General features: G+C 43.9%; 1 protein-coding gene and 1 long non-coding RNA gene across 4 annotated transcripts; one reads left to right on the top strand and one right to left on the bottom strand.

Annotated features, from left to right (window-relative positions):
- The first annotated feature begins 1022 nt into the window (after positions 1-1022).
- Positions 1023-14629, top strand: LOC120318792. Its single transcript, XR_005559592.1, has 3 exons — positions 1023-3858; positions 11378-11669; positions 14055-14629. It is a non-coding gene; the product is annotated as an uncharacterized LOC120318792 (long non-coding RNA).
- GPAT4 (glycerol-3-phosphate acyltransferase 4) lies at positions 5411-24356 on the bottom strand. 3 transcript variants are annotated; one of them, XM_039366847.1, is made up of 13 exons: positions 24203-24356; positions 15772-16583; positions 13127-13196; positions 12732-13029; positions 11660-11734; positions 10271-10360; positions 9368-9461; positions 8465-8580; positions 8271-8326; positions 6979-7064; positions 6552-6680; positions 6367-6446; positions 5411-6006 (listed from the first exon to the last, which is right to left on the bottom strand). In XM_039366847.1, the coding sequence occupies exons 2-13, from the start codon at positions 15934-15936 to the stop codon at positions 5898-5900; spliced, it is 1368 nt and encodes a 455-aa protein (XP_039222781.1). In that variant the 5' UTR covers positions 15937-16583; positions 24203-24356; the 3' UTR covers positions 5411-5897. The 3 variants fall into 3 exon arrangements, with proteins under 3 accessions (XP_039222781.1, XP_039222782.1, XP_039222783.1); XM_039366848.1 differs by lacking the exon at positions 24203-24356 and adding an exon at positions 23866-24074; XM_039366849.1 differs by lacking the exon at positions 24203-24356 and adding an exon at positions 17745-19572.
- Positions 24357-25321: the final 965 nt, after the last annotated feature.

The raw sequence follows: 25321 nt of genomic DNA, 5'->3' as shown, positions 1-25321 counted from the left end.
CCACTCTTTAATAAAAATGTATTGACTTACAAGTGATTATTTATCAAAAGGCCATTAATAGCAGATCCTGGAATGATGTGCTATTGGGTGGTGCAAGGAGACTAATAGGAAATCAATGCTTGCACCCGGATGGAATGCAGATAAGGGGGCCTCCATCTCCCCCACCCACCCAGTGGCAGCCTGAGCCAGCCCTTGCCTTCTTGGTTGCCCAAGTAGCCCCCCATTTATATACCATTTACAAATGAAATGATCGATACTTTTAATCTAGAGCTAAATTTATTAACTTTCCCATCGGAGAGAGAGAGAGGTATTGACTGGGGGAGGGGGGCGATGGTGGCAGGAGGAGAAGAGGGGGACACTCCAGCAAGATGGATGCTTCTGAAGTCACCTGGGTGGCCTTGCAGCTCTAAATGGCTCTGTCTCCTCTCTGCTCTGTCTGCTGCTTCCCTTCTTGGCTCCCTGGACGTCTGTCCTTCAATAGATCAAGACAATTGCCAGACAGATGATGGCTGGAAGACTCAGCTGCCTCATCCAGGGAAGGTCTGATACCCAAGGTGGCCTCTCTGAGCCCCTTGCAGTGGCCCAGGAAAACACACACAGCCACAGATTCATTTTGGACAGCCTCGCAACCTCCCACCCAAGGGAAATTTGAGAATTTTTTCACTCCTGGTATATCTGGGAAGGAGTAAAGATAAAGGACCCCCTGTAGATTTTACTCCAGTAGTTGTTGCTGACTATACGGAGGAGTACCCATCTCTGTTTCAAGGCCATTGAGCCAACGCTGTCTGAAGGCATTTCGACAGCATTTCGGTGGTCACGTGGGCAGCTGGTACCTTTCCACCAAAGTGGTACTTATTTACCTACTTGCATTTGCATGCTTCCAAACTGCTAGGATGGCAGGAGCTTGGGCGAGGAGGGGAGCTCACCCCATCGACCCTGGGCTGCTGGCTTTCCACCTGACCAGCCCAGCCTCTTAACTGCCGAGCCACTTCACAGCCAGATCTGGAAAGTATCAGCTTAGAAAAAACTGCTCTGAGTTAGGATGTCCCTTGCTGGGACTGCAGCTCCCACTAGGAATTCTAGGGGTTTCAATCGTAAACCCACCCTGTTGATGGTGATGTTATAGGTAGAGGAGCCCTATTAGGAGGAGAGGCTTCTTGGACAGCAAAGGTGACCAACAAGCAAGTGCTGGAGCGCATAACACCAGACACGTCACTGGACGGCAAAATCACAAAACTGTGTCTCATTTATTTTGGTCATGTCACACGGGGGAATTCACCGGAGAAAGCAATTATGTTCGCAAGAGTGAGCGGTCAAAGGAAACCAAAGGCTGCCAAAGAACACGGTGGCTGAACACCAAGAAGGCTGACACCGGCCAGAGCGTAGAAGAACACAAAGAAGCTGTGCAAGATCGGAAGACATGTGGAGAGACCCGGCCTGTAGAATCGCCAAGAGTCAGACACAACCAAATGGAGAACATCATCCTCATCCTCATCCTCATGGCGAGGGGTCTCCAGATGGGGCTTAAAGCAAAGGGCTGCCTTGAGTGCAGCTCAGCTCCTGAAGGCCCATTGAACGTGGCTCGTTTTCTCAGCAATAACCTTGGAGTGTTGAGCCCTTGTGTTCCAAAATACTTTGGTCCTTCCAGTCTGGTTTAGAGCCTTGGTGTTTTGTCTCTCATCCAAAAACTAATCAGGTTCCACCTTGCTTAGCAATTTGAGAAAAGCAATAATGAACTTAATGGTGCCATCTGTGGTGAGAAGTAAGCCCTGTCTACTGTTACTGCAGGAGTTCCCAAACAAGGGCTTGTGAGCAAATCTAAGACGGCTTGCAATGAGTTGGTGGGGAGAACTGGGTGGGCAGAAAGCAAGAGTGTGGCCAAATTCACTTCTCCTCTCTTTCTGCTAAGGGAAACAGTCATTAAGTGAATTTTGCCTCATTTCTTGCCCTCATTAAGTGAATCCCTGCAGTTGATAAATTAGCAACCTGGTAGTTAATTGTTTCCCCATTGACTTTCCTTGAAGGTCACAAAAGGGGATCATGTGATCTTGGGACACAGCAACGGTCATAAATATGAATTTTGATCCCAGGCTGCAAAGGCTGTAACTGTGAAAACCAATCATAAGTCACATTTTTTCAGTGCCATTGTAACTTTGAACTGTCACTAAACGAACTGTTGTAACTCAAGGACTAGCTGTGCTTTATTCCAACAAGAATGTGGAAGGAGAAAGGAACTATTTCAACTGAAACCCATACAGGAATTTTGCAAAACTAAGGAACGTCATGGTTTCAATTTAAAAGCACAATTTGTGAGAATAAAAGTTTTATTTTATAAAATTGCAAGGTTGTCACCGTGTTATTACTACCTGTATTAAAATGTAAGCATTAAACGTGGTGTGTTTATTTCTTGCCCAGCCCTGGGAGGCTGTATCAGACTGATCTATAATTTTAAGAGGATTGTTTGAGAATCCTTTGGCTACGGAGATATTAGAAAAGGAGGCTGCCCGCTAAGAAATTTCCTCTGTTATGGAATTCTACCTCAACATTCCTCCTTTATTAAAGACCCGAGAGGCTGGCCGTGTACTTAAGGGATGAAGCAAAGAGGCCTTTGTTTCAAACCATTAACTGGGGGTGTACCATCTACAAAAGTGATTCACATTCAGAACTGAAGCAATTCTTCACCCAATTTGTGGGCAGAGAACCTATGCCGGGATAGGCAACCTGGGCTCTTTTATGACTAGTGGACTTCAACTCCCAGAATTCCTGAGCCAGCCATGCTGAGGGGAAAGGGAGAGATTTCCAAGCTGAGCCATGCTAGCTCAGGAATTCTGGGAGTTGAAGTCCACCAGTCCTAAAAGAGCCAAGGTTGCCTACCCTTCATTTAGGTGGTTAATTTATTATAGTTTTTCCAGGAAAAGAAGAGATTGTCCCGTAATACCACAATGGCAGGATACCTCCTTAGTGGTGACCCTAGCATTATTCCTGAGAAAGCCATCACCTGGAAGGAGCTTTAAAGGAGATGTGTGAAGCCAAACCATTGGAGAAAGGGTTGTACCTAGAGAGGAAAATATTTGTAGCTGAGGGTTGAAATGAAGGTCCTTGGACCTCTCCGAGCTTGGTGATTTTCTTACCTAGTTGGGAAATGAAACATCTGCAAGAAAACCACCAAACTCAGAGAGCACCAAGGACTCTTTAGAAATGATTCTGTAATGAAGATGGGCAAGAAGACAGGATCTCCGCTTACACACTCCTTGGTCTACCCAAATTCTCCTAGCTTTGAAATACTTTTAGAAAAATAAATCCCCCCCAGATCAAACGGAGAAGCGATGGAATAATTGCAGTAGACCTGGTGCTAGTTTTCATTCACAGGTCAAGAAGCGCCAAGGTGACAGGCATCGGAGCAGCTAAGGAGCTGCTTATTCTGAAAGAATGATCTCTTTTATCAAAGCTGGGCAAAGTTCAGGGTTGTACACAAACAAAGAAAATGGGCTGCTCCCTAGAAGGATCGCTGCCCGTTGCTCTTTCAGGAAGTTGAGAACGTTGGGAACCCACACCTATCCAAGGTGAGGCCTTCTTTCTCCCGGCGTTCCCATAGGCCAAAGCTGTTCTCAGGGGCTGCAGCCAAAGGAGTCGGAGGAAAAACCTTCCCTCGCATGGCTCGAAAGAAGACAACTTCTGACACAGAATCTCAGGTGGCAGCTTTGTGGAATGTGGTGAACGGGTGAAGCACTGGTTTTGGATCTAGGAAGGCCGTTCCAGGCTGAACAAAGTCCTCCGTGGGAAATGCAAGATGCAGGCGAATTCTTCCAATCTGTCCGATGCTGCTGAAAAGAAGCAAGGGCTGATCAAGTCAAGACGGTAAGTCCTTTGTTCGCCATGCATGTCTTAAGGCAGACTCTTCCAGCTGGGTCCTTGCTGAAGTTTGAGAGCAACTCTCAAGGCCCCTGGTGAAGATGGCTTAGGTTATCATGCTGGCTTGGCAGCAAAGGGAGTTGCAGTCCAATATATTTAAAGAGAACGTTTCATAGGAGTATTTTCACACATCTTACAATAGCAAATCTGGGCATACGTTATTAATGGAGAGGTGTGTGTGTTAAAGAGAGATTATCCACATCTGTTAAATTGTACAAAGGATACAGCTGCTTTTAACAATTCAAAGGTGGGTGTTCCTGCGCATTGCTTTTGAGGGCTTTCACAGACTGTATGTGTGTATATACACACACGCACATCCTCCCCCCCCCCCAAGACACCCATTACCTAGTTATTTGTAGATAATATAGCTGGTTTCATGTTTCAAGGATGAACTTGTTTCTAATTTGAGCAGAGATGATCATGCAAGACTAATGAGATTGCCATCTAGGGGACTGGAGCACCTCCTTGTATACACAACATCCAAGTTTCAGAGATAGGAATTCCAGCTTGAGGTCCAATGTGAAGGGCCTCCTTCTGAAATCCAAAAACCCAGGTTTGCTCCAGTCAATCTAGGCTGACTGCTTTGGTCCTCAAGGACTGAGAAAGAGCCAAGGTTCTTCCAGAGCTTGCAAGTCCCACACAACCGCACAGCTAGAGGGAGAGATTGGTTCATTCCTCACTCTCACACACAAATGACTTTCAGAAGGTGTAGGTGCTTCAGTTTCATCCAGCCCAGGAACCGAGATGGGCTAGAAATATTGGCTGGGGAGAAGGCTGTTCAGAATCTGAATGAAGAAGATGCCTCCTTGGTCTTTGGGTGTACGGTTTCCACCCAGATCCATGGCAGAAGTAATAGTTAGGCTGAAGTGACAGGGAGCGATGCAAGGGACCCAAGCACAAGAGAACAAAAATGCCAGGGCTTGGGAGAAAAGCAAGGGGATGGGTGGCATCCCTGAAATGACAGAAATGCTTCTGAAACAGACTTTAAAATGGCTGCGTTGTCAGCTGTTGGGCTGCCTGCAGTCAGGGCCACTGACTTCAGCAACTGAAACTGTCTGCCTGGCTCAGCAAATGCTAAATGTTTCCTTTTTTTACAGCTGAAACTTAGCAGGGATTACTTGGGAGATCTGCAAGCTGGAAGGGACGGTGGGGGATTTATGCCTATGTAATTCAGCCCAGAGTTATTTGCAGAATCTGCTGATGGACAGGCCAAGTTTCCAAACTGCCAAGTTCTTTATGGGTCAAATCGGTTTCCCACAGTTACACACCAAATTTATCAATTTATCCCTTCCAGATTCCATTCCATTCTATTCTTATTTTCCTGACCTTGTTTTTCAGGCCACCCTTGTACCCAGCCCTTTCCTTCAAGTATGCCATGCAAAAGGAATAACGCAGGGCAGCCAAGGGGGCGGGCTCGAACTCAGGGGAGCCCCTTGCCCTGTCAGCACCCAGAGCGAAAATGCAGCCAAGGCCAAGAGAGCCAGACTCAACGCCAGGCTGCCTCCTTCAACATTATTTAATATAAAATGCAGAGGGGGACCCATGCAGCCGCTGCATTCAGCTTTCCATTTTTCTTGAGAGGGGAGACGGGAGTGAGGGCGGAAGGAGCAAGGAGGTGCTGGCCGGCCTTCCTCCGAAGCACTTCCTACCGGAAGTGGTGGGAGGATCTCCGCCTGCCCCGGTGGCACTCCGCTGGAGACATGGGTGGACTTCAGCCGATTGCTGCCAAAGACGACCAGCACTGCACTTGCCAAAGTCCTCGGTTGCTGCTGCTGGGTCTGAGCTGGAGAAATTATGACCAGGTCTCTTTTCCTTTGGACACAAGGGAGCAGCACCATGGGGAGCGGGCGGGGAGGGGGGGGGAGTTTGAAAAATGGATGCTGCTGCAGGTCATCTAGGAGTCCCAAGACCAGGAATTGTTCTTAGGCAGTCAGTGCTGTAACAGATCCCCCCTTATTCCCCCTCCCCTCCCAATCTCTGGGAGCTCAGGAGCGACTTCGGTCCTCGTGATTGCCCACGATCATCTTGCTGTAGAGCTTCTGCTGTTCTTCCTTGAAGGTGTCCTTCACCTTTTCCCTCTTTAGGCCCCCGTCCCTGTGGGAAAAGAAAGACACCTGTCAGAGCGGGACTGCCACTCTGGACCTGAGCAGGAGGGCGGCTAGGGAACCGGCCTTTGGGGAGCACAAAGAACAGGATTTCCCAAGTGGCCCTGCAGAAAGTAGGACTCGGGTTTGTGCTGTTCCCCAAGATGCAGAGCACCTCCCTCGGGGCCTGATTAGCCCCCCTCCATCTAGACCACCTGCTGGGAGAGGGTTACCTGTACTTTCCAAGCACAAAATATCAGGTGAGCAGGGCAAGACTAGGCCACGGGTGAGATTCACACAGATACACTTGTCTCCTTCCCTCTGTGCCCTCCACCAATCAACCCATCGGCAACAACAGGGTCTGGCTTACCACAAGAGATCCACCAGGCCTCCCTGTCTGGCAATGGCAGATTTCACCCGGTTGGCAAACTGCACTGCATCTTCAGTAGGCTGAAAGGAAGAAGAGCCAAGAGGGTCAGTTGCTTTCAGAAAGGGTCCTGGGAAAGTCTCAGCTGATTTTCCCGGCATCCAGAGGCCCAGATCTAGTTAACTCACTTCTCTGGTCATTGGGGGCAGGTACCAGACGCTGCAGACAATTGCCCAGCTAGTCATCATCCTGAGCAGATAGTTCACCATACCGTATTTGCTGCTGTTAAAAAAGGCATCTCCAAATTGGGGGTCATACTGAAGACAAAAAAAAGGGGTGGGTGGGATGGGGTGGGTGGGAGAAAGGCAAGATGGCGAGAAGATTCACTCAGAGCACAAGAACAAATGCCCCAAATACAGCATAACAGTACACGATTATGGGATTACAGGACGGCATTCCAGAAGCTGCCTTGATAAACTGTCGGGTCCCACCTACTTTCAGATATCTCTGCCACACCCGGAAAGCAGAGCCACACCCACCTGTCCAGGTTCCACTCTTACCTATGTCTCATACCTTCAAGTTTCATTGTGTTTGCTAAGCAGCAACAGTGCTCACCTTGATGGCGACAGGATAAACTATAGCATCAATCTCAAAACTCCCTTTCTTAAACATCATCACAGAAGTGTTGTTGATACACGTGCCTGTTAAAAGAAATGAAAGAATATCTCCTGTGAGACTTAATGTGTGTTAAGGACAGTCAGACCTCAAAACAAGAAGCCCCTGGATTGCTGTCCCAATCCATCTAATTGACACGAATCTGACTCAGAGTGGCACACAGAAGCACGCCCACAGGTTTATTTCAAAACAGAACAAACACTTTAATTTACACTGCTCATTCCAAATAGTTATTGTCAGTTCAGAACAGAAAAATGGGAGCTGTTGCCCTCTTTTGTCCTCCTTTTTTAGTTATTATTTTTATGAAATGTTTTATAAGGAAGAAATGCAAGTAGAGCAAAAGAAAACAAAATAGAGAAAAAACAAAACTGAAAATATAAGTAAAATTGAATAAAAAATTTTTTTCAGGACGTTAATCTTGGGCCACTTTAAATTACAGATCTGTTAAAATCAAGTCAATGTGGAAAAATAACATGACATAACGAAATCCAAGTAAAAAAATTACAATAATTTCTAGCTAGTGCCTAGAAGAGTCTATCCCAGGGGTAGGCAACCTTGGCTCTTTTATGACTTGTGGACTTCAACTCCCAGAATTCCTAAGCCAGCAGGAATAGCGGTGAGGACCTAATTTCCACCATGATCATGTTCCTCCAGCCCAAGCAGCAACATGCAGTTTAGGAAAAGGAAGCTCAGAGCTATGTCTGTCTCTACTTTTTTGCTGGCTCTGTGGTTTAAAATGCCAACTTTCCATTTCATTCATTTTTAAGCACAGCAATGTATGGCTGTGAAAGTTGGACCATAAGAAAGTTGGACCATAAGAAAGCCAAAGACTTGAGGCCTTTGAATTATGGTGCTGGAGAAGACTCCTACGAGTCCCCTGAACTGCAAGGCGATCAAACCGGTCAGTCCTAGAGATCGACCCTGACTGCTCCTTAGAAGGCCAGATCCTGAAGTTGAAACTCAAGGACTTTGGCCGCCTAATGAGAAGGAAGGGCTCACTGGAGAAGAGCCTAATGCTGGAAAAGATTGAGGGCAATAGAAGAAGGGGACGACAGAGAATGAGGTGGCTGGAGGGAGTCACTGAAGCAGCAGGCGTGAGCTTAAATGGACTCCAGAAGATGGTAGAGAACAGGAAGGCCTGGAGGAATGTTGTCCATGGGGTCACGATGGATTGGACACGACTTTGCAACTAACAACATCAAGAAGCAACAGGCTCACTCATCTGGGCTTACCTTCAGGGAAAATAAGGATGGGCAGTTTACTTTTATCATTAGCATGTTCCGATAGCCTAAAGGAAGACACAGAGAAAAAGAAAGAGATGTCAGCAATGCAGGACTGGATTCTCAGTCACCTACACACAACCCAGGAAGAGGTGAGGTGGGGCTCCCGTCCACTCTACCAGGAGAGCAAGTCGTGGGCTACGTACCGTCTAGCCACTAGATGGCGATCCTTGACCTCAGAACGTTCAAACCAGACATGAGGACAAGCCTTCACCATGGCCCTCTGTATGACGCCCATGAGCCCTCCGTGGATTTGGCCCACCTGAGCAAAGAAGAAGAGGCCAGAGGTCACTTCCCGCAGCAGCAGTGCCAGAACAACACCTATACCATCTCAGACAAGTGACTATCTAGTCTCTTCTTAAAAACCTCCAGTGATGGAGCACCCACGATTTCTGGAGGCAGGTTGTTCCACTGGTTAATTGTCCTGTCAGGAAGTTTCTCCTTAATTCCAGGTTGCTTCTCTCTTTGATCAGTTTTCAACCATTATTTTCTTGTCCTTAACTCTGGTGCTCTGGTGAACAACCTGACCCCCTATGCCTTGTGGCAGCCCCTCAGATACTGGAATGCTGCTATCACGTCTCCCCTATTTCTTCTTTTCCTTAGACTAGCCAAACCCAAGTCCTGCAGCCATTCTTCATATGTTTTAGTCTCCAGGCCTTTGATCATCTTAGTTGCTCTTCTCTGAATTTTTTCCAAACTCTCAACATCTTTTTTGTGATATGGTGACCAAAATTGACTGCAATATTCCAGGTGTGGTCTAAGTTAATGCTCTCCCAGGATCCTAAGCTTCTAAGGACAAGAGAAGCATAAATGACTCTGGACAAATTGTTCAGCAGCTGCCCCACTTGCTTCAATCATTTGACTTCCATCCAAATGTACAAGTGATATTGCTGAAGAGGTGACCAGCATCTGCTTCTATGGAGGCGATGAGGGGCACTGCCCATGTCAAGAAAGCCACTGAAATGTGTTCAGTTTGACAGGAGCATTTAATGGGATTTATTCTGCACCAGTTGGGAATCACACCACGCACGAAGACTTGCTGTCCTTACCATTGCATAGTAGCCATCGCTGGCCAGAATTATGACGTCAATTGGAGATGTATGGTTAGCCACACAGATTCCTCCGTTGCGGGGCCTGTTTTCCCTAAGGTTAGCAAGGAAAGAGCTTACATGAAAACCCGAAGCAAGTGCTCAACTGATTCAAGAGCAAGGCAGATAGTTTGTGTGTATGCATCCTTCACTCCCCAATCCCCTGGACAAAGAACCTCTAGGCCAGAGTTGGGGAACTATGGCCCTTTTATGACTTGTGGATGTCAACTCCCAGAATTCTGGGAGCTGAAGTCCACAAATGATAAAAGGGACCATAGTTCCCCACCTCTGCTCTAGGTCTTGCCCTACAGACCAGAACATTATATATTTAAATCACAAACACAACCCCCCCCCCAAACTTATTTGAGAACTCCAAATGCTATGCCAAAAACCTTCATAAGTGGACAGTTGCCTAGATAAATTATACCTCAAGCAACAGGAATCTAGACATCCTTCCGTTTTCTGACAAAATAATAGACTTTGTTCACAAACGTTTATCATCTCAGCGCTATAGCATTCAGTAACTTTGGCATAAAAAGCTGGCTGAGTAATTTTGGGCCAGTCACTCCCTCTCAGCCCACCCCACCTCAGAGGACTGTTGTGGTGAGGAAAATAGGAGGGGGAAGGTCTACTAAGTGTGTTCACTGGCTTGAGTTACTTACTGAATACAAATGACATGAACATCTAGTAAATCAATCAATAAATCAAATACTTGTTAAATGTTTACAATGTTTACATCTCAAATCTCTAGCCAGTTTTACATTTTGTCTATGCTACCTTTCCAGAGAATCATAGCACATAGAAAAGTTTTGTTCTTTATTTGGGCAAATAATTTCACAAATTTTCACCCAGTCCCCACCATACCGGTGATGATAGGTGATGATAGCTGTAAGAGCTCTTATGCAGATCCGATAGCACATCAGGTGCACGTGCTTGCTGAGGAATTCTTTGTACCTAAAGACAAAAAAAAAAGTGTTATTCCATCTCAATTTAGAATTCAACGCAACTGCTAACATAATTTATATGTAATTACTTTGCCTTTCCCAAGCAACGCTTACAAATCTCAAGGAAAAAATAATAAAACAGTGCACCCAATTTTAAGTGTTGCCGATTCACAACATTAATTAGGTTAATTAGGAATTCCCCATCAGGAAAGGCCACAATTTAGAATAGGTGGTAGGTATAAGAGGGGGCGGTGAGCGTTTGTCTTCAAAGCATTCTGGGACAGGAAATAGAGACGCCAAATATTACGCTCTCCTCTTACGTGCATGTGCTTTGATGTCACAGAGACATACGAAAAGGGTGGAAGTGGCACAGCGACGGCGCAGTGCTGCAGTTGTCATTTTGACAAAAGCGCTGAATTTGATGGTTGCTTCCAATTTCAACAAAGGAGAATATTTGTAGCTCAAAGTTGAAAGGAGGGGTCCTTGGTGCTCTCTGAGCTTGGTGGTTTTCTTGCAGACTGTTTTCATCAGCACTGCATGATGTTATCCAGTTGGGGTCACGAAATGTCTACAATAAAATAATCATGCTCAGACAGCACCAAAGACCCTTTGCTCCTGATTTCTTACGAGAACCCCACTCCTTTGAACATCCCTCTGCAAAGCAGGAACCGTAAGTCTTTCCCAACAATTGGCTGATTTCCAAGTAAGATGTAAGTCAAAAAGCTGTGTAAAGGCCAAGAGTTTGGGACAGGCATTTCCTTAAGATGGTATCCAACAAATAGTTAAGCCGGCCTTTTGAAATAGACCCTGAGATCCGCCAGCCTTTTTGCAGAATAACCTATTACTCCACTCAAATCTTTTTTTTTTTTTTTTTTGGTGTGTCCTCAAATCATTCTTGACTATGGTGATTGCCTGGGTAAATCCCAGCTATTTCCTTGGCAAGATTTTGGGAATGGTTTGCCTGCCTCCTTCCTATGCCTAACTGCCTCTCTAAACTGCCTGCTAAGTTTATTTAACAATCCCTCAGGAATCCGAGGACAGCATCCCACAGGAATGGAAAGGAATGCCAGAAAAGGTGGGTCACACTTCTTTTAACTCTTGGCTCTTCTGCCAAAAGAGTTGGGGAGAGAGAGAAGGAAAAGAGGTTCATCTTTGCTGTGGAAGGACAATCCAAATCATGGAGATGACAGCAATTCAGTGTATAAGAGCTGACCAACCACTTCACAACCCCAGCAACTGATTTCTTTTAGATGTTTGGCTTCCTCCTTTTGGATGGTGAACTTCATGTAGTCTGCTGCGGAGGACTCACCTTCCATTGGGTAAGTAGCCCACCATGGTAGTGCCTGTCACCAAAAGGCCAATACCAGTAAAAGCCAGGGCAACCCTACAAGGAAGGGGGGGGAAAAGGGGGAGGAAGGGAGAACAAGGTATTAAAGTACAACCTCAGAGCATTCAGATCACGGCAAGGCAGCTTCTGTGCTTCTGCTAAACCAGGGTTCCTCAACCTTGGCCACTTTAAGATTTGTGGACTTCAACTCCCAGAATTCCTCAGCCAGCAAAGCTGGCTGAGGAATTCTGGGAGTTGAAGTCCACAAGTCTTAAAATGGCCAAGGTTGAGGAACCCTGTGCTAAACCTTTTGAATCGGGGCTGACCAACAGGATGCTTTTCTACCCTGGGAGAGATGGACAAGTAGTCCTCGACTTATGACCACAATTGAGCCCAACATTTATGTCGCTAAGCAGGACTTTGGTGAAGTGAGTTTTGCCCCATCTTACTACTTTTCTTGCCACAAGTTGTTAAGTGAACCGCTGCAGTTCTTAAGTTACTGACACGGTCGTTCAGCGAACCTGGCTTCCCCGTCAACGTTGCTCGTCAGAAGGTCGCCAAAGGGGATCACGTGACCCTCCTGGGAGACTGCGACCGTCATAAATGTGAGCCGGTTGCCAGACATTTTAATTTTGATCACGTGACCATGGAGATGCTGCAATGGTTGTGTGAAGAACGGTCGTAAGACACTTTTTCCCCCACTGCTAGTGTGGCTTTGAACAGTCACTAAATGAACTGTTGTAAGTCGAGGACCACCTGTACCACTAGGGTTTCACTCTAGGGATTGTCCAGGACAGGGGTAGGCAACCTTGGCTCTTTTATGACTGGTGGACTTCAACTCCCAGAATTCCTGAGCCAGCCACGCTGAGGGGAAAGGGAGAGGTTTCCAAGCTGAGCCATGCTGGCTCAGGAATTCTGGGAGTTGAAGTCCATGAGTCCTAAAAGAGCCAAGGTGACCTACCCCTGCTCTAGGGATTGTCCAGGAGAAACAATAAGGGGTCCTATATTCCTCCTGGCCGTCCGGTGAGACACCTCAATCCATCCTGGCCTGTACCTGAGTGGCAGCAAGAAGCAGTAGCGGATCAGGAGTCCCATCCCCCAGAGTACTGTGAGGCGCAGGCTGATGTAGTGGAAGTTGTAGTTGGTCCTGCTCAGCAAGTTCCAGGACTCCAGCTCTTCTGCCGAGAAACGCTTGGTCACCTCATCGTCCATAATGCTCTCCACACCTTTGCGGCTGAAGTAAAAGATGTCGGAGAGCTCAAACTCAGGGGCGTCCAGGGTCTTGCTGCTGGAGCTCTTCCGGTTCTCCTTCATCTCCTCTTCCAACGAAGTGGGCTCTTTGGCAATGATCCCTGCAACAGACACACACCTTCCAGTCAAACAGCAGGAGAAACAGGGCCTGACATTCCCCCCGCCACCGCGCTAAGAAAAGGCACCTCTCCCTCTTACCGTTGACACAGGGCTTATAGACAGGGTGGTTCTTCTCTTTGGCGCTCCGCTCAATTCTTAACGTTGCCCACTGTAAGACACAAAGAAAGGAAGGAGTGAGATCCTTCAGACCCGGACGTGAAATCTATTTCTTTCAACCGGGGTGCAGATGGTTTCAGAAGGAGTGACAAGTTTAAGGGCAAGATCGGAGGCGGGCAACTAATGCAATGCCTGATCAGCAGTTCATCTCACATCATCAGGTCCAAAAAGGAGAGCGGAGACGTGCTGATTTCCTGTCCTGCTTCACCAGCTTCCACTAGGCGGCTACTGATTTTGGAAAATGCTGGACAGGATTAAGGTCAAATCCAGCAGTTTTGAGTAAAAACAGCCCTGCCTATGCTCTGTGGGAAGAAACTTGCCAATTGAACCCTCAGCAATTTGCAGTCAAATTACAGTGAACAGAGCAGCGTGCCTGGCTCAGGAATTCTGGGAGTTGAAGTCCACAAGTCATAAAAGGGCCAGGTTTGAAGACCCCTGGTCTATCCTGTTATTAATACACATAGCAAGGAATGATGCCTTGAGCTCCTGGAGGAAATACGAAGTAGATACCTAACAAAAAAAGTGCAGAATCCAATTTCTTGACAGACTCATGTTGAAAAGAAGGAAAAACAAGTTGGGATAGGAAAAAAGAATGCAAGTAATGCTTGAACGGTAGCTAGAGAGATGATTATGAAAGATTTTCCATCCCAAGTGTAGCCTTTTCACCCATGTTCTACAAAATACATTATGCAAAACAGCATGGTTGTGCTGTACAAACTATGCAAAGGGACACCTACTACAGGAAGCTAAGAAGTAAGACGTGGTTAAGCTGGACAAGTTAAATAACAATCGCCAAAGCTGGACTTTTAAAGCGGTATTAATTTTTTGTATTTTTGTTTGCTTTTCTTAGCATGGAATACGGTCAGATCTGATCATCAGAGGAGTGTCAGAAGCCCCTCATTCAAAAAACTACCTACATACATTCATTCACCTGACAATTGGGCAAAAAGTATTTGCGAGGGTTCCGACTCTTTTCCCAAAACAGTTCCCACTGAACCTAAAGCTCTGTGAAAATCACTGGAAGGAAATCAACACTCCCTCGGGGTTATAGACAACGGACTGGCTGAAGACCCTCAGGCTGGAATATTCCACTGGCTACCAGGATGAAGTGTGGGTCGGCCTTCTGCAGCCATCTCATCTTTCACCTACCTGCTGAGAGTTATGGATTGAAATGGTGGAATAATGGAAAGAGCAACAGAAAATGAAAGTTCCTATGATGGAGGGTTACAAACAGGAAAGCGGGGAGTTCCAAAACATCAGCTGTAAGATACTTTCTTATTTGTTTGTAAATTATAGAGGTGAGGAGTAAGGTTGCTAAGTTTCCTAACAGCACCACATTATTTGGAGTGGTAGTACAAACAAAAAGGACAGGTTCCTAAACTATCTCTGTATGTAAAAAGGTGGGCATTAAAATGGAGAACTGGGTTCAATTTGTACTTGGTCAAACAATCACAACACGCTGACAAAATCTGAAGTAGGGTGGGCTAGGCTGTGAAAGGGTTGTGGAGGTTGTTGTGCATGGAAATACTGACCCAGAAATGCTGCTATTCCATATCCTAGTGTTCTTCTAAAAGATGAGTAAGACATTGCTGTCACCAACTTCCTTTCAAAGGAAACCAAAGAAAATCTCTAAATGCACTCTGCTATCCAGCTTTTAATAATGGTATCTTTATTTCCTGTTTTTATTTTTCCATAGTTTATTACTTTTAATCCGTTAACAGGACCTGCTTTCGACATGATCTATTACGCAGTGCCATGGTTTGATTTTAAATGATTTCAAAAACAACACTGGGAAAACTGAAGTAAGAAATATTATGTCCTGTGTATCCTGATTCTGGTTGAAATGAAGGTTTTGGAGGAATAAGAAAGAAAAGAGGGTATGTGATTTCCCAGTGACTGGTTCCCTAGGTATAGTTATTTGTGTGGCTGCACCAGCCAAGGCTTTGGTAGAACTAATGAACAGTGGTATAACGGATGTACAGCGTCCCAGGGTGCGCATTGAGTGCTCAGGTGAGGCAGCCCTCAAGAAAGTGAAAAATGGAAAAAAGAGGGTTCTTTCCTGCAACTGCCACAAGGTGACCCTCAACATGATGTATAGCTTGCTCCTTTTCTCCCTCTTCCATCCTTGAAATATGATGGGGGGGGGGAGAATATGGTGTTACAAGGCCCAGCTTAGGCCTGCTCAGCATTAGGAAGGCCCACCGTCTTCCTGTTTGGTCTACATAAGAGTCATATTTGAACTGTACAAGAGCTGCTGCTGCTGCTGGGCTACTATTCCATTTTGACCTGAAAGCAATCCCTACACAGTGGAAACTTAATTGTTAAGCAACACCCTGCATCTGTTTGCCAGGGACATCTTCATTTGTCCTTACGTCACAGGTTCCAGTGATGCTGACAACCAATGAGAGAGCTGGACTTGCCTGAAACTCCCTGTTTTCTAATCCACTATACAAGACCTGTGTTGAAAGAGCTCTGATTCATCGTTTGGTGCTGCTGGCGGGCACAACCCAGTCTCAGGTTGCACTCTTCCTCCCCAACCCCCAGGAATGCTAAGGAGGTGAACTCACCTGGAAGATCCGCAGAAGAGTTTTCATGTAGAGACGGCGGATGCCAAAGGAGACTCCAAAGATGGCTGGCACAATGATGAAGACCAAAAGCAGAGTGAAGAGGACCGTCAGGGAAATGCCCAGCAGGCTAACTACCAGACTGTCAAAGGGCAGCAGTAGAAACATGATGGAGGGGAGAAGGCAGGCCTGGCCACACTAGGCCAGCGCCCTGCAAATTCCTGAGAGGCAGAAAGAAGCTGCCCTGGGCAGTCAGTCAGTTCCTCAGTCAATCAGTCCTTTCCCCTGACAACCAACAACAGCCTTGAATGTGCAGCAGGTCTCTGGCCTATCACAGGGGCCATTTCAGAATTCACACCCTTCCTCCAGTGGGCTCCGGGTGGCCAAGAACCCCCATGATCTACTCTGGAAAGAGGCCACAGCCCAAACTGAAACTGGGAAGATTGGCTAGGGGTGAGATGGTTACACAACAGGTCCCTGCACAAGACACTGGAAGGGCAGGGAGAACCGTGCCCAGAAACAGCTCTCCAAATGCTGGAAAGGCAAGTCTTGTTGGAGTTTTCGGAAGTACAAAACGTCTCTTTGCAAGAATGAGGCGTGCTCCTTCTCTTGTTCTGCATTGGAGGAAAAACTAGCGCCTTGCAAAACTAGAGCCCTTGTCCCCACGGCACAAGAGCCAACTCTAGTTCTCTTGTGAAACTTGTGGCAAAAATCCTACGAAGGCCACTAGATCCCATCCAGCACAGGAAGCTATAAGATGTTCTCTTGTCCATGGAAGATGTTCTTAAAAGTACGGCATTCCCAGATCCAATTCACTACATGAGGAAAGAGAAAGAAAAAAAAAAACTCTGTGAGACCACCTAACCACTTCTACAAGAACAGGTGGTGGCAGCAATTTGTCTCTCAAAAGGCAGCAAAGGTAAAACTCAGGTCGTAAGCTTAGTAAGGTCTGCTTATAACTGAAGACTCCTTTAGGTCAAGGACCCACAAATAGTGTTCCTAGCTTAAATACTCAGTGGTACTTATGTTAATCATCTGTGGTCCTACCTATTTGATAGAAGGAAACTGATTTGCCAAAGTGATCAGACAAGTGACTAATTATAAGCCTGGCATGCTGTCACAGTAACAATGGAATCCTAACCAGTACAAAAAGTGTTGTGCACATAGAACCCCCTTCTTCAACCTGGCCCCCTCCTAACATTTGGGACACGTGGAGTTTACACTTCTAGAGGGCAGCAGCTTCAGAAGACTGATATAGTACTATTTTTCAAGACAATATTTCTACAACTTTACATTGCTTTCTAGCACCACATTCTTAACAAGGCGATGTCTATTTTTAGATACTATAAAATCTTTCTTTTTTTTAAAGTCACTAGACAAACTGCATGGACGTGAGTGAAACACTTTCCCTCAAGCATTAAAAAGCCCCATTTTCTAGATGAACCTGACACATTAAGGTCTTTTCCTGGTGGTCTCAGAAGAAGTCTGTGGATCAGATTATGGAGGGAGCAATCCTGAGAAAAGAGGTAGTTAAAAGATCTCCGTTTTAAGCACTAGCGCTACATGCCACTGAATCACAGATGTCATAAATTGGGATTCATTTTTTTTTCTTTCAAGACTGTCCTGAGGAAATACACTAATAAACAGGACAGATGTACATGGAATAGCTAAATAAAAAAACAAAAAGTGCACCTAATCCACACATGCTGAATCTGAGCCCAAATGAACAGATCAGGAAAATTCCCTTTAAAACATTTCCTGACATTACTGAATGTAATTAAAAGTACAGTCTAACCATGAAGCACTTCACTCCAGAAAAAAACTAGCCCAATTTATAGAAAACTCTGCATTTTACTCACAGTAAACATTAAGCAAATAGAAATTACATGGGATTGGAATGAACAGCTGGAGCTGCCATCCAAGGATTCCCTTACAGGTAAGAGGCAGAAGCAAAAAGTCTCTGGAGAGCAACTCACCTCCAGCCAGCTTTCAGTGAGATCTTAACTGCAATAGCTTATAGCCTTGCATCACAGCGGGAAAGGAATAGTAATCAGATGTTTGCAACCACGTGTATTCCCTACACAATGTTCCAAGAGATTCCAGAGTTCAGGCTCAGGATGAGGAGCGTGGTTTTTTTCCACATACAAATACATCAAAATCGTGACGACTGCCTGACCGTCCTCAACTAACCCAAGAGTTGGCAGTAGGGACAACATACATTTTCCCCACTGGACTAACAGATCAGACACGTGCACCTAATACAAGCAAGAGCAAAGATCTAGATTAATGTTAATCATACAGTCCCAAGGGCAGAAGTAAAAGATATTTAATCCAATGCTCTCAGGACATGTTTGGATGCAATTCCCAGCATCTGCAGACAACTTGTAGTTCAGATGGTCTGGAGGGTACCTGACTGGTAAAAGTTCATGGAAAGAGATTTTCAAATCACAGCCATCAGGGAAAGCCAATTCTTAAATGACAAGTTTATTACTTGGCAGTGAGATCACTGACTGCCGATTCAGTTCCGGTGAGGGAGAGTATATTCTATTTGTCTTAATAGTGTATCAATATATTCGCTGGAAAAGGTAGATAAAAAAGGAAATAAATTCCACAACTAAGATGTGGATTCAACTGCTCTAAGACAATGTTTCTCAACCTCAGCAAATTTTAACTCCCAAAATTTACATGAGTGTTTTTCAAACTTGGCAACTTTTAAGATGTATAGACTTCAACTCCCAGAATGCCTTAGCCAGATGTTCTGGGAGTTGAAGTCCACACATCTTCAAGTTACCAAGTTTGAAAAACACTGATTTACACTATATGGTATATAGACTAATTGAGGCTAAAATACCTTCCCTAAATATTGGATTTGTTTGCTTTCTCCTCTTCCCTGCTCTGGTAACTTCTCAACTGTTCAAGAGAACCAGGCTCCTTTGCACTGCTTGGGTTAGTCCTAATATTTACTGCATTTTGGATTATTTTCCTCCTCATGAACCAACATAACTATCATTCTTTAATATGTGCTTCTTGACATCTAAGTTCGCTGGATAATGAAGTTAATGATATATTTTTTTAAAAAAAACAGTGTCTAAGGAAAATGTTCAGCTTAGTTCAGGTGGGGATTTACTGATGTCCATACGTTAATAACTGCAGCCTGAAAAAAACCAAACATTCTGTTTTCACACATTTTCAGATCCAGTTTGGGGAATATATTTCCTGCTGTAGTTTCCAATTGCACTTTAGATTGAAACTGCTTTATTGATCAGAGGAATTTGGCAACTTGTCACTTCTAGGACATATCAAGGCCCACATTTTAAATTCCAAAATTCATTACTCCACAAAAAGTAAATGTTACTTGTTATTTCTCAATTAGGTGTCTTCAGCAATACTGGAGTAACATCCAAATAGGCACATGAGTGAGAGAAAGAGAAGACAATAGTATGTTATTCTTAGATCCTTAAGAAAGGCAGCTTCTAAATAGCTAGCCATTGCATGGAACCGAATCTTGAGTTCTTTTTATCTGCTCCATAGGGCTCTTTTGTTCTGATTCAATAATTCTGTTCAGGCCCCAAATCCATTTAACTCAGCAGCCTGCAATTCTTCTGCCATGAATAAACTCTTTGCATACTACAGAGCTCTTATGCATTTGCCATGGAACTTGCCCATTTTGTAAAGGGTTCTGAGGAAAATTCATGCAGGGCATTCTTTAACATGCGTCTTCAATGTATATTACGTATGAGTTAACTTACTTGTTTCTCTCCTAAAATTGTACATCATAGCTAATTTGTAGAAGATAATCTATTATGGGAGAAAATGTTTTCATAAATATGAAACTCTCATTAAAATATTAACATTTCTTGGAAAACATGAAAACTTCTTTTTTTCAAAATGAACTTCTTCAACTGGTTGAAACTGGGCAAACTGTGGCTTCTTCTGTTTACTACTTACAAATTCAAACAAAGAATGAGAAAACAAAAGTTTTGCTTTGCAGTAACACAAACAGCATACACTCGATTCTTCATGTAATTAAGATTGTAGTCCAAAGTAACAATTCTGCAAAATGTATGAACAAGTTGCTACAAGCTCAGTCCATAAATGTTTCCAATGCATAAATAGTGGAGTCTGCAGTTCTCAACGAGGAACATACGCCTTCCCCCCAAGCAGAGACTATTGTAAGCCACTAAAACTAAAATAAAAATAGCATTTCTTTTTACAAGGAGGAAGTAGATGCAGTTTGTTAAATTTGACAACCATGACCTAGATAATTTAAGAGTATTTATATAATTCATTGAATTTAGAGGCCACCCAATTCCAGATGACTTATATAATAAGAGGACAGTAAAAAAAAGAGAGAAAATCATGATTATTTATAACAACATTATTTACAAGTAAAGGGCACTTTCAAAAACAAGGAAGCTAATACAAGCTCCCCACCTCTCTGACTCAAAATAAACAAAGACTGGAAGATTCACCGACTTGGTTTCTGTATCAGGTTAAGACACAACTGCGCTTACTTTGCTTTGGGTTTAGCATAAAATATTAACTATTGACATTTGTAAGCTATAATTTATAATTGAAAATATTGCATCAACTTAGATGTAATTTAATAAGCCACAAATATGTAATCCACATGAACCAGCCCACAGCTTGTTTTATGTACAATATATTTTTTTAAATTACTAGCATGTTCTTCCATTCAACGTATTTCTGAGAATTCTTATAATGAATTTTATAAACATAGTTACACAGTTAGCTATCTCATTTAAACAGTTATTTCTGAACGAAGTTAACATACTTTTCATGCTTTTGGATGTTACTAATGTCACAGTTGACACCATCTATCTACTATAAATAAGTATAAACATATAACAAAATAAGTACAAGTACGTATTCTTGTGTTCTTTTTATGGTTTATTTTATTGTTCTATTATTTTACTTCTCTTTTGTTCACACTCTTTTCATTTCTTTTTATTGTTTAAGCTGCCTAGAGTAGCCCCACAGCAAGATAGGTGGCAAATAAATTTAACAAATTAAAAAAAAAAGTAAGTAAAAGTATCTCCCAAGCACCAGAGGGCAAGACAAGAAGATCATAAAAGACAGATTCAATGTGGAACTAAGGAGAAATTTCCTGCCGGTGAGAACAATAAACCAGTGGAACAGCTTGCCTCCAAAAGTTGTGGGTGCTCCATCGCTGGAGGTTTTCAAGAAGAGACTGGACAGCCATTAGTCCTTTCAAAATCCCTTCCAATCCTATTATTCTATGTTTTAATATATCTGTAGAATTTGCAAGGGCTTTTGTTAAAAATAGCTTACATTTTAAAGTACTTATTCAAATACTTACTGATATGTTAGAAGCTCAAAAGATTTTAAGGAAAAAACACCCAGTTGTGTCTAAATAATGCAGGCACACCTAATTATTGTTTTCTATGTAGCTGAGTGACCGGAAAAAACTCCACTGAAGGCTTCAATTCAATATTGTTTCTACAGCTTGCATTAATACACATTGTGAATATTCTGTTTCTGGTTCTCTCACCAGCTGATTTGAGGCATGGGCACAGGGAATATGGCTAACAAATCTGGAATATCCTTCTGGAGTATTCATATATTTCAGTGTGTACCTAAAACCTGACTTTTAAGGTGTCTGTTTAGAGTAACAAACAGAAACCCTCTGAGGCAGGCTGAATAGCTTATTTTCAATCGTTGTTACATTTTCATCTGTCATCCGAAATTGCCATTATTAACAGTATCTCCATACAGTAAGTACATTGTAGCTTTTTGAGCTTCTCTTATGCTATCCTAGGCAATAACCAAGAAAACAAACCAACGATTGCTGAACAAATCAATCCCAAGTTTTCATTCAAAACACAAATGACAACGCTCAATTTATCCTACTTTGGACATCTTATGCAAAGACCCAGTTCTCCAGAGAAGGCTCTGGGAATGACCAGCAGCAAGGGGCACTGTTGGAAGACCTAAAGGACCAACTTGGGGACAGATCACCATGGAGAAAACCTAACTATGTAGGCGCCACATATGACACATAATTTGGTTAATTTATATCTCGCCTTTATTATTTTTACAAATAACTCAAGGTGACCATATGCAACACAACTTCTCCATCCTATTTTCTTCACAAAGACCACCAACAAGGTGTGTTGGGTTGAGGGAGAGGGACTGGCCCAAAGTCACCCAAGCTGGCTTTCATAGCTAAGGTAGGACTTGAACTCACAACCTGGTGCCTTAACCACTAGACCAAACTGGCTCTCATCAATTCTTTAGAAAAGTGGGGAGGGATCTTAAAGCAGTATAAACTCACCTTTGTATAAACTTAATTTTAAATCCATAAACAGATATATGCTGCTTTATTTAAAGAGCCTCAACACCAAACTTGGCCCTTTTATGACTTGAGGACTTCAACTCCCAGAATTTCTCAGCCAGGCACACGTACCTGGCTGAGGAATTCTGGGAGTTGAAGTCCACAAGTCATAAAAGGGCCAGGTCTGAAGACCCTTGCTCAACACCATACAACACCAGATCAACAGCATATCTTCTGTTCCTCTATCACTCAAGACCATTGTCATAATTATGAAATTTTTATCATTTACGTCCACATAATACGGTACATTACTTCTCTGCAACATCAAGTCCATAGATCCGTACTGATTTATATCAATCTTCATGCACCTGTATTTGAGCTACAATTCCTTTCATTCCTAGCTATAAGCACATCCAATGGTCGTGCTTACTGGAGATGACACAGATGTTGTAATCTACAAATATCTGAAGAATGTCAGATAAAGAATGCTGAACTACACCATGTATGTCACACTCCATCCGCCTGATTAGCAAGGTGACTATTACCGCTACTGATAAGATACCATTCATTATGCTTATTAAAATTATTCCAATTAGATTTTTACCATAGCAAAAGCATTGCTAACAAAAAGCCTCTGTAACCATGTCTGACCATTGGGGGGAAAATTCTATAAATTGCTAATTTAGTTATTGGAGCCAATCAAAATATTCCAAAAGAACCCACAATGTTCTGAGTTCACCAAGAGTCGATATCAGCCAGATATTATTCCCCAAATCAGAGCATAGGGTAGAAAGAAATAAAAAAGGTACAAAAGCTAGCTTAGTTTTTAACCCAGATTGCTCAAATTGCTTGATTTTGGTCTCATTTAGAATATATTTTTATTTAGTTTTTTTAATGCTTTTTATTGCTTTAAAATGTTTTTATTGTTTTAATTATATATTTTTTGAACTGTAAGCCAGCCAGAGTCCTTGATTGAGATGGATGGCTTTATAAGTTGAATAAATAAATATTCCCTTCCCTCCCCCCTCTGAACATTAAGACTGCAGTATTTTTAAATTTCAGTAACTTGAAGATGTGAGGACTTCAGCTCCTAAAATTCTCTAATCTGCATGTTTAAAGGAGGATTTCAAGTTCCAGATTTCCCAGGCCAGCATGCGTGAAGATGTGTGGACTTTGCTAGGGAATTCTGGCAGCTGAAGCTATGTATTTTAAAGTTGTCAAGGTTAATAAACATTATAGTACTCTAGAGCTGCAATTATTAAAGTGTGCTTTGGGGACCAAGTGGGGGTCCTTGGGACTCTGTGGGTCTGCAAAGTCAAATAAAATAATTTAAAGATGTCTTCATTTTAATTTCTAATACAGTAAATATCATTAACTATAACCCTAAACCTAAACCAAAGCTCTTTAACCCACCTAAACCACAGCTCTTTGGGGTCCTTAGCCATTTTGAAGAATGCAAAGGGATTCTGAGACTAACCCGTTTGAAAAGTCAAATAATGAAAAGGCTTATTATAATGTTAATTTCTAAAACTGTAATTAATATGGGCAGAACATCCACTTTTTTCTTCTTCTTCTCTACTTTTAACATTCTAAAGGGCACCTAATAAAATAGTAACCATCTAAGTGCGTGGTATAAATACAGCATCGTTGTATTGAAATATTGTATCAAAACTGGGGGATTCTGGGAATTGCAGTCCACAAATCTTAAAAGTTGCCAAGACTGGACACCCCTGCTCTAGTAGAGCAATGGGTCATTATTTTGATCATTATTTTTGACCTACCCTGCATCATTATTTTTATTTGTAAGATTTATATTGCACTTTTCCCGGAGCTGCAGACGGGGGGGGGCAGGTACGACCCCTTCCTCTCTTTCTTCACACAATCCTTTTGAGATCACAGGCGCTGCGAGGCCCCCACCGTTCCCTTGTGACGTCATTTCCACAACAACACTGCCAGGTAGGCCGGGCGGGCAAGAGGGGTCTAACCGCATCTCAAGAGGGAGGGGGGACTTCGTCTCACTGACGTCTCCAAGGCAACCCCCGCCCCCCAGGCCCGATCGGGGCGACAGCCCCCTCAGCTGCCACGCGCAAGGGGCGTGGCCGGGGGCGGGTCACTCACCTGCCGCCGCTGCCCCTTCAGGTCGGGCCCCTCCCCCACCCGGCCACGGCTGAGGGAACGGAGACGCCGCCACCGCCAGAGATGGAGTCGCGAGAGAGCCGTGCGGGCTAGCGCGCATGCGCGCTTGGCGGTCAACGTCAGCGCTTCAGGGCGGGGCTTCAGGCCGCACCGGAGCTCCACCCCCTCCAACCTTTGGAGTCCCGCCCTCCTCCCTTTTTCAGCTGCGCCGCTCTCTCCCGACCCCCAATCGCAGCTCAGCCAATAAGACCCGGACGGCGCCTGCGCAGAAGAATTCGCCCCTCAGTTCCCCCACCTCTCTTTCTGCCTTGACACGTCAACTCCTCGTGTCATCTTTATATGTGCGGGGGGGGGGAGGCTGAAGACGGCGGTGACGTAAGCACGCGCCCTGTGTAGGAACATGCTTGAGGTCCCGCCCTCGAGCCCGTTGACCAATGGGAAAACCGCAATTCTTACCAGATGACTCCGATTGGAGCAGAGGAGCTGTCAGTGTGTTGTGCCTTGGTCTTTTGTGTGGATAGTGGGAGAGAGAGAGAGAGAAATGGAGATCGAAAGATAAATGAGAAAGAGAGAGAGAGAGAGGGGATAGATAATGATAGATAGAGATATCTGTAATATAGATAAGGATAGAATATAGAATAACAGAGCTGGAAGGGACCTTGGAGGTCATCTAGTCCAACCCTCTGCTCAAGCAGGAGACCCTATTCTGTTAAATGGCTGTCCAGTCTGTTCTTAAAAGCCTCCAGTGATGGAGCACCCACAACGTCTGAGGGCAACTTCTCTTCCATTGGTTAATTTTTCCTTAGTTCCAGGTTGCTTCTCTCCTTGATGAAAAAAAGAAAGAAAGAAAGAAGAAAGGAAAGAAAGAAAGATAGATGGATGATAGGTAGATTATATGATAAATAATGGATAAATACAGATAGTAATAGATAGATAGATAGATAGATAGATAGATAGATAGATAGATAGATAGATAGATAGATAGACAGACAGACAGATGATAGGCAGACAGACAGGTCAGAGGATATGACAAAGTGCACACCAAAATATAGCAATGCTAATAATATCAGAAAAGAATATATAGAAAAATGAACGAGTGAC

This window comes from Crotalus tigris, unplaced genomic scaffold (assembly GCF_016545835.1).
Source record: "Crotalus tigris isolate CLP2741 ecotype Arizona unplaced genomic scaffold, ASM1654583v1 scf7180000020455.750797, whole genome shotgun sequence".
NCBI classification, from domain to species: Eukaryota; Metazoa; Chordata; class Lepidosauria; order Squamata; family Viperidae; genus Crotalus; species Crotalus tigris.
Note: the sequence above shows the minus strand (reverse complement) of the source record. Positions and strands in the feature narration are given on the sequence as shown.

Bases quoted from the DNA above. Each gene is read 5' to 3' on its own strand.
- GPAT4 (XM_039366847.1), bottom strand. From the start codon at position 15,936: ATGTTTCTACTGCTGCCCTTTGACAGTCTGGTAGTTAGCCTGCTGGGC. The intron at 10,361-11,659 runs GTGAGTCCTCCG...TTTTGTCTTTAG, and splicing joins GGCTACTTACCCAATGGAAG to GTACAAAGAATTCCTCAGCA. The intron at 7,065-8,270 runs GTAAGCCCAGAT...TTCTTTTAACAG, and splicing joins CATCCTTATTTTCCCTGAAG to GCACGTGTATCAACAACACT.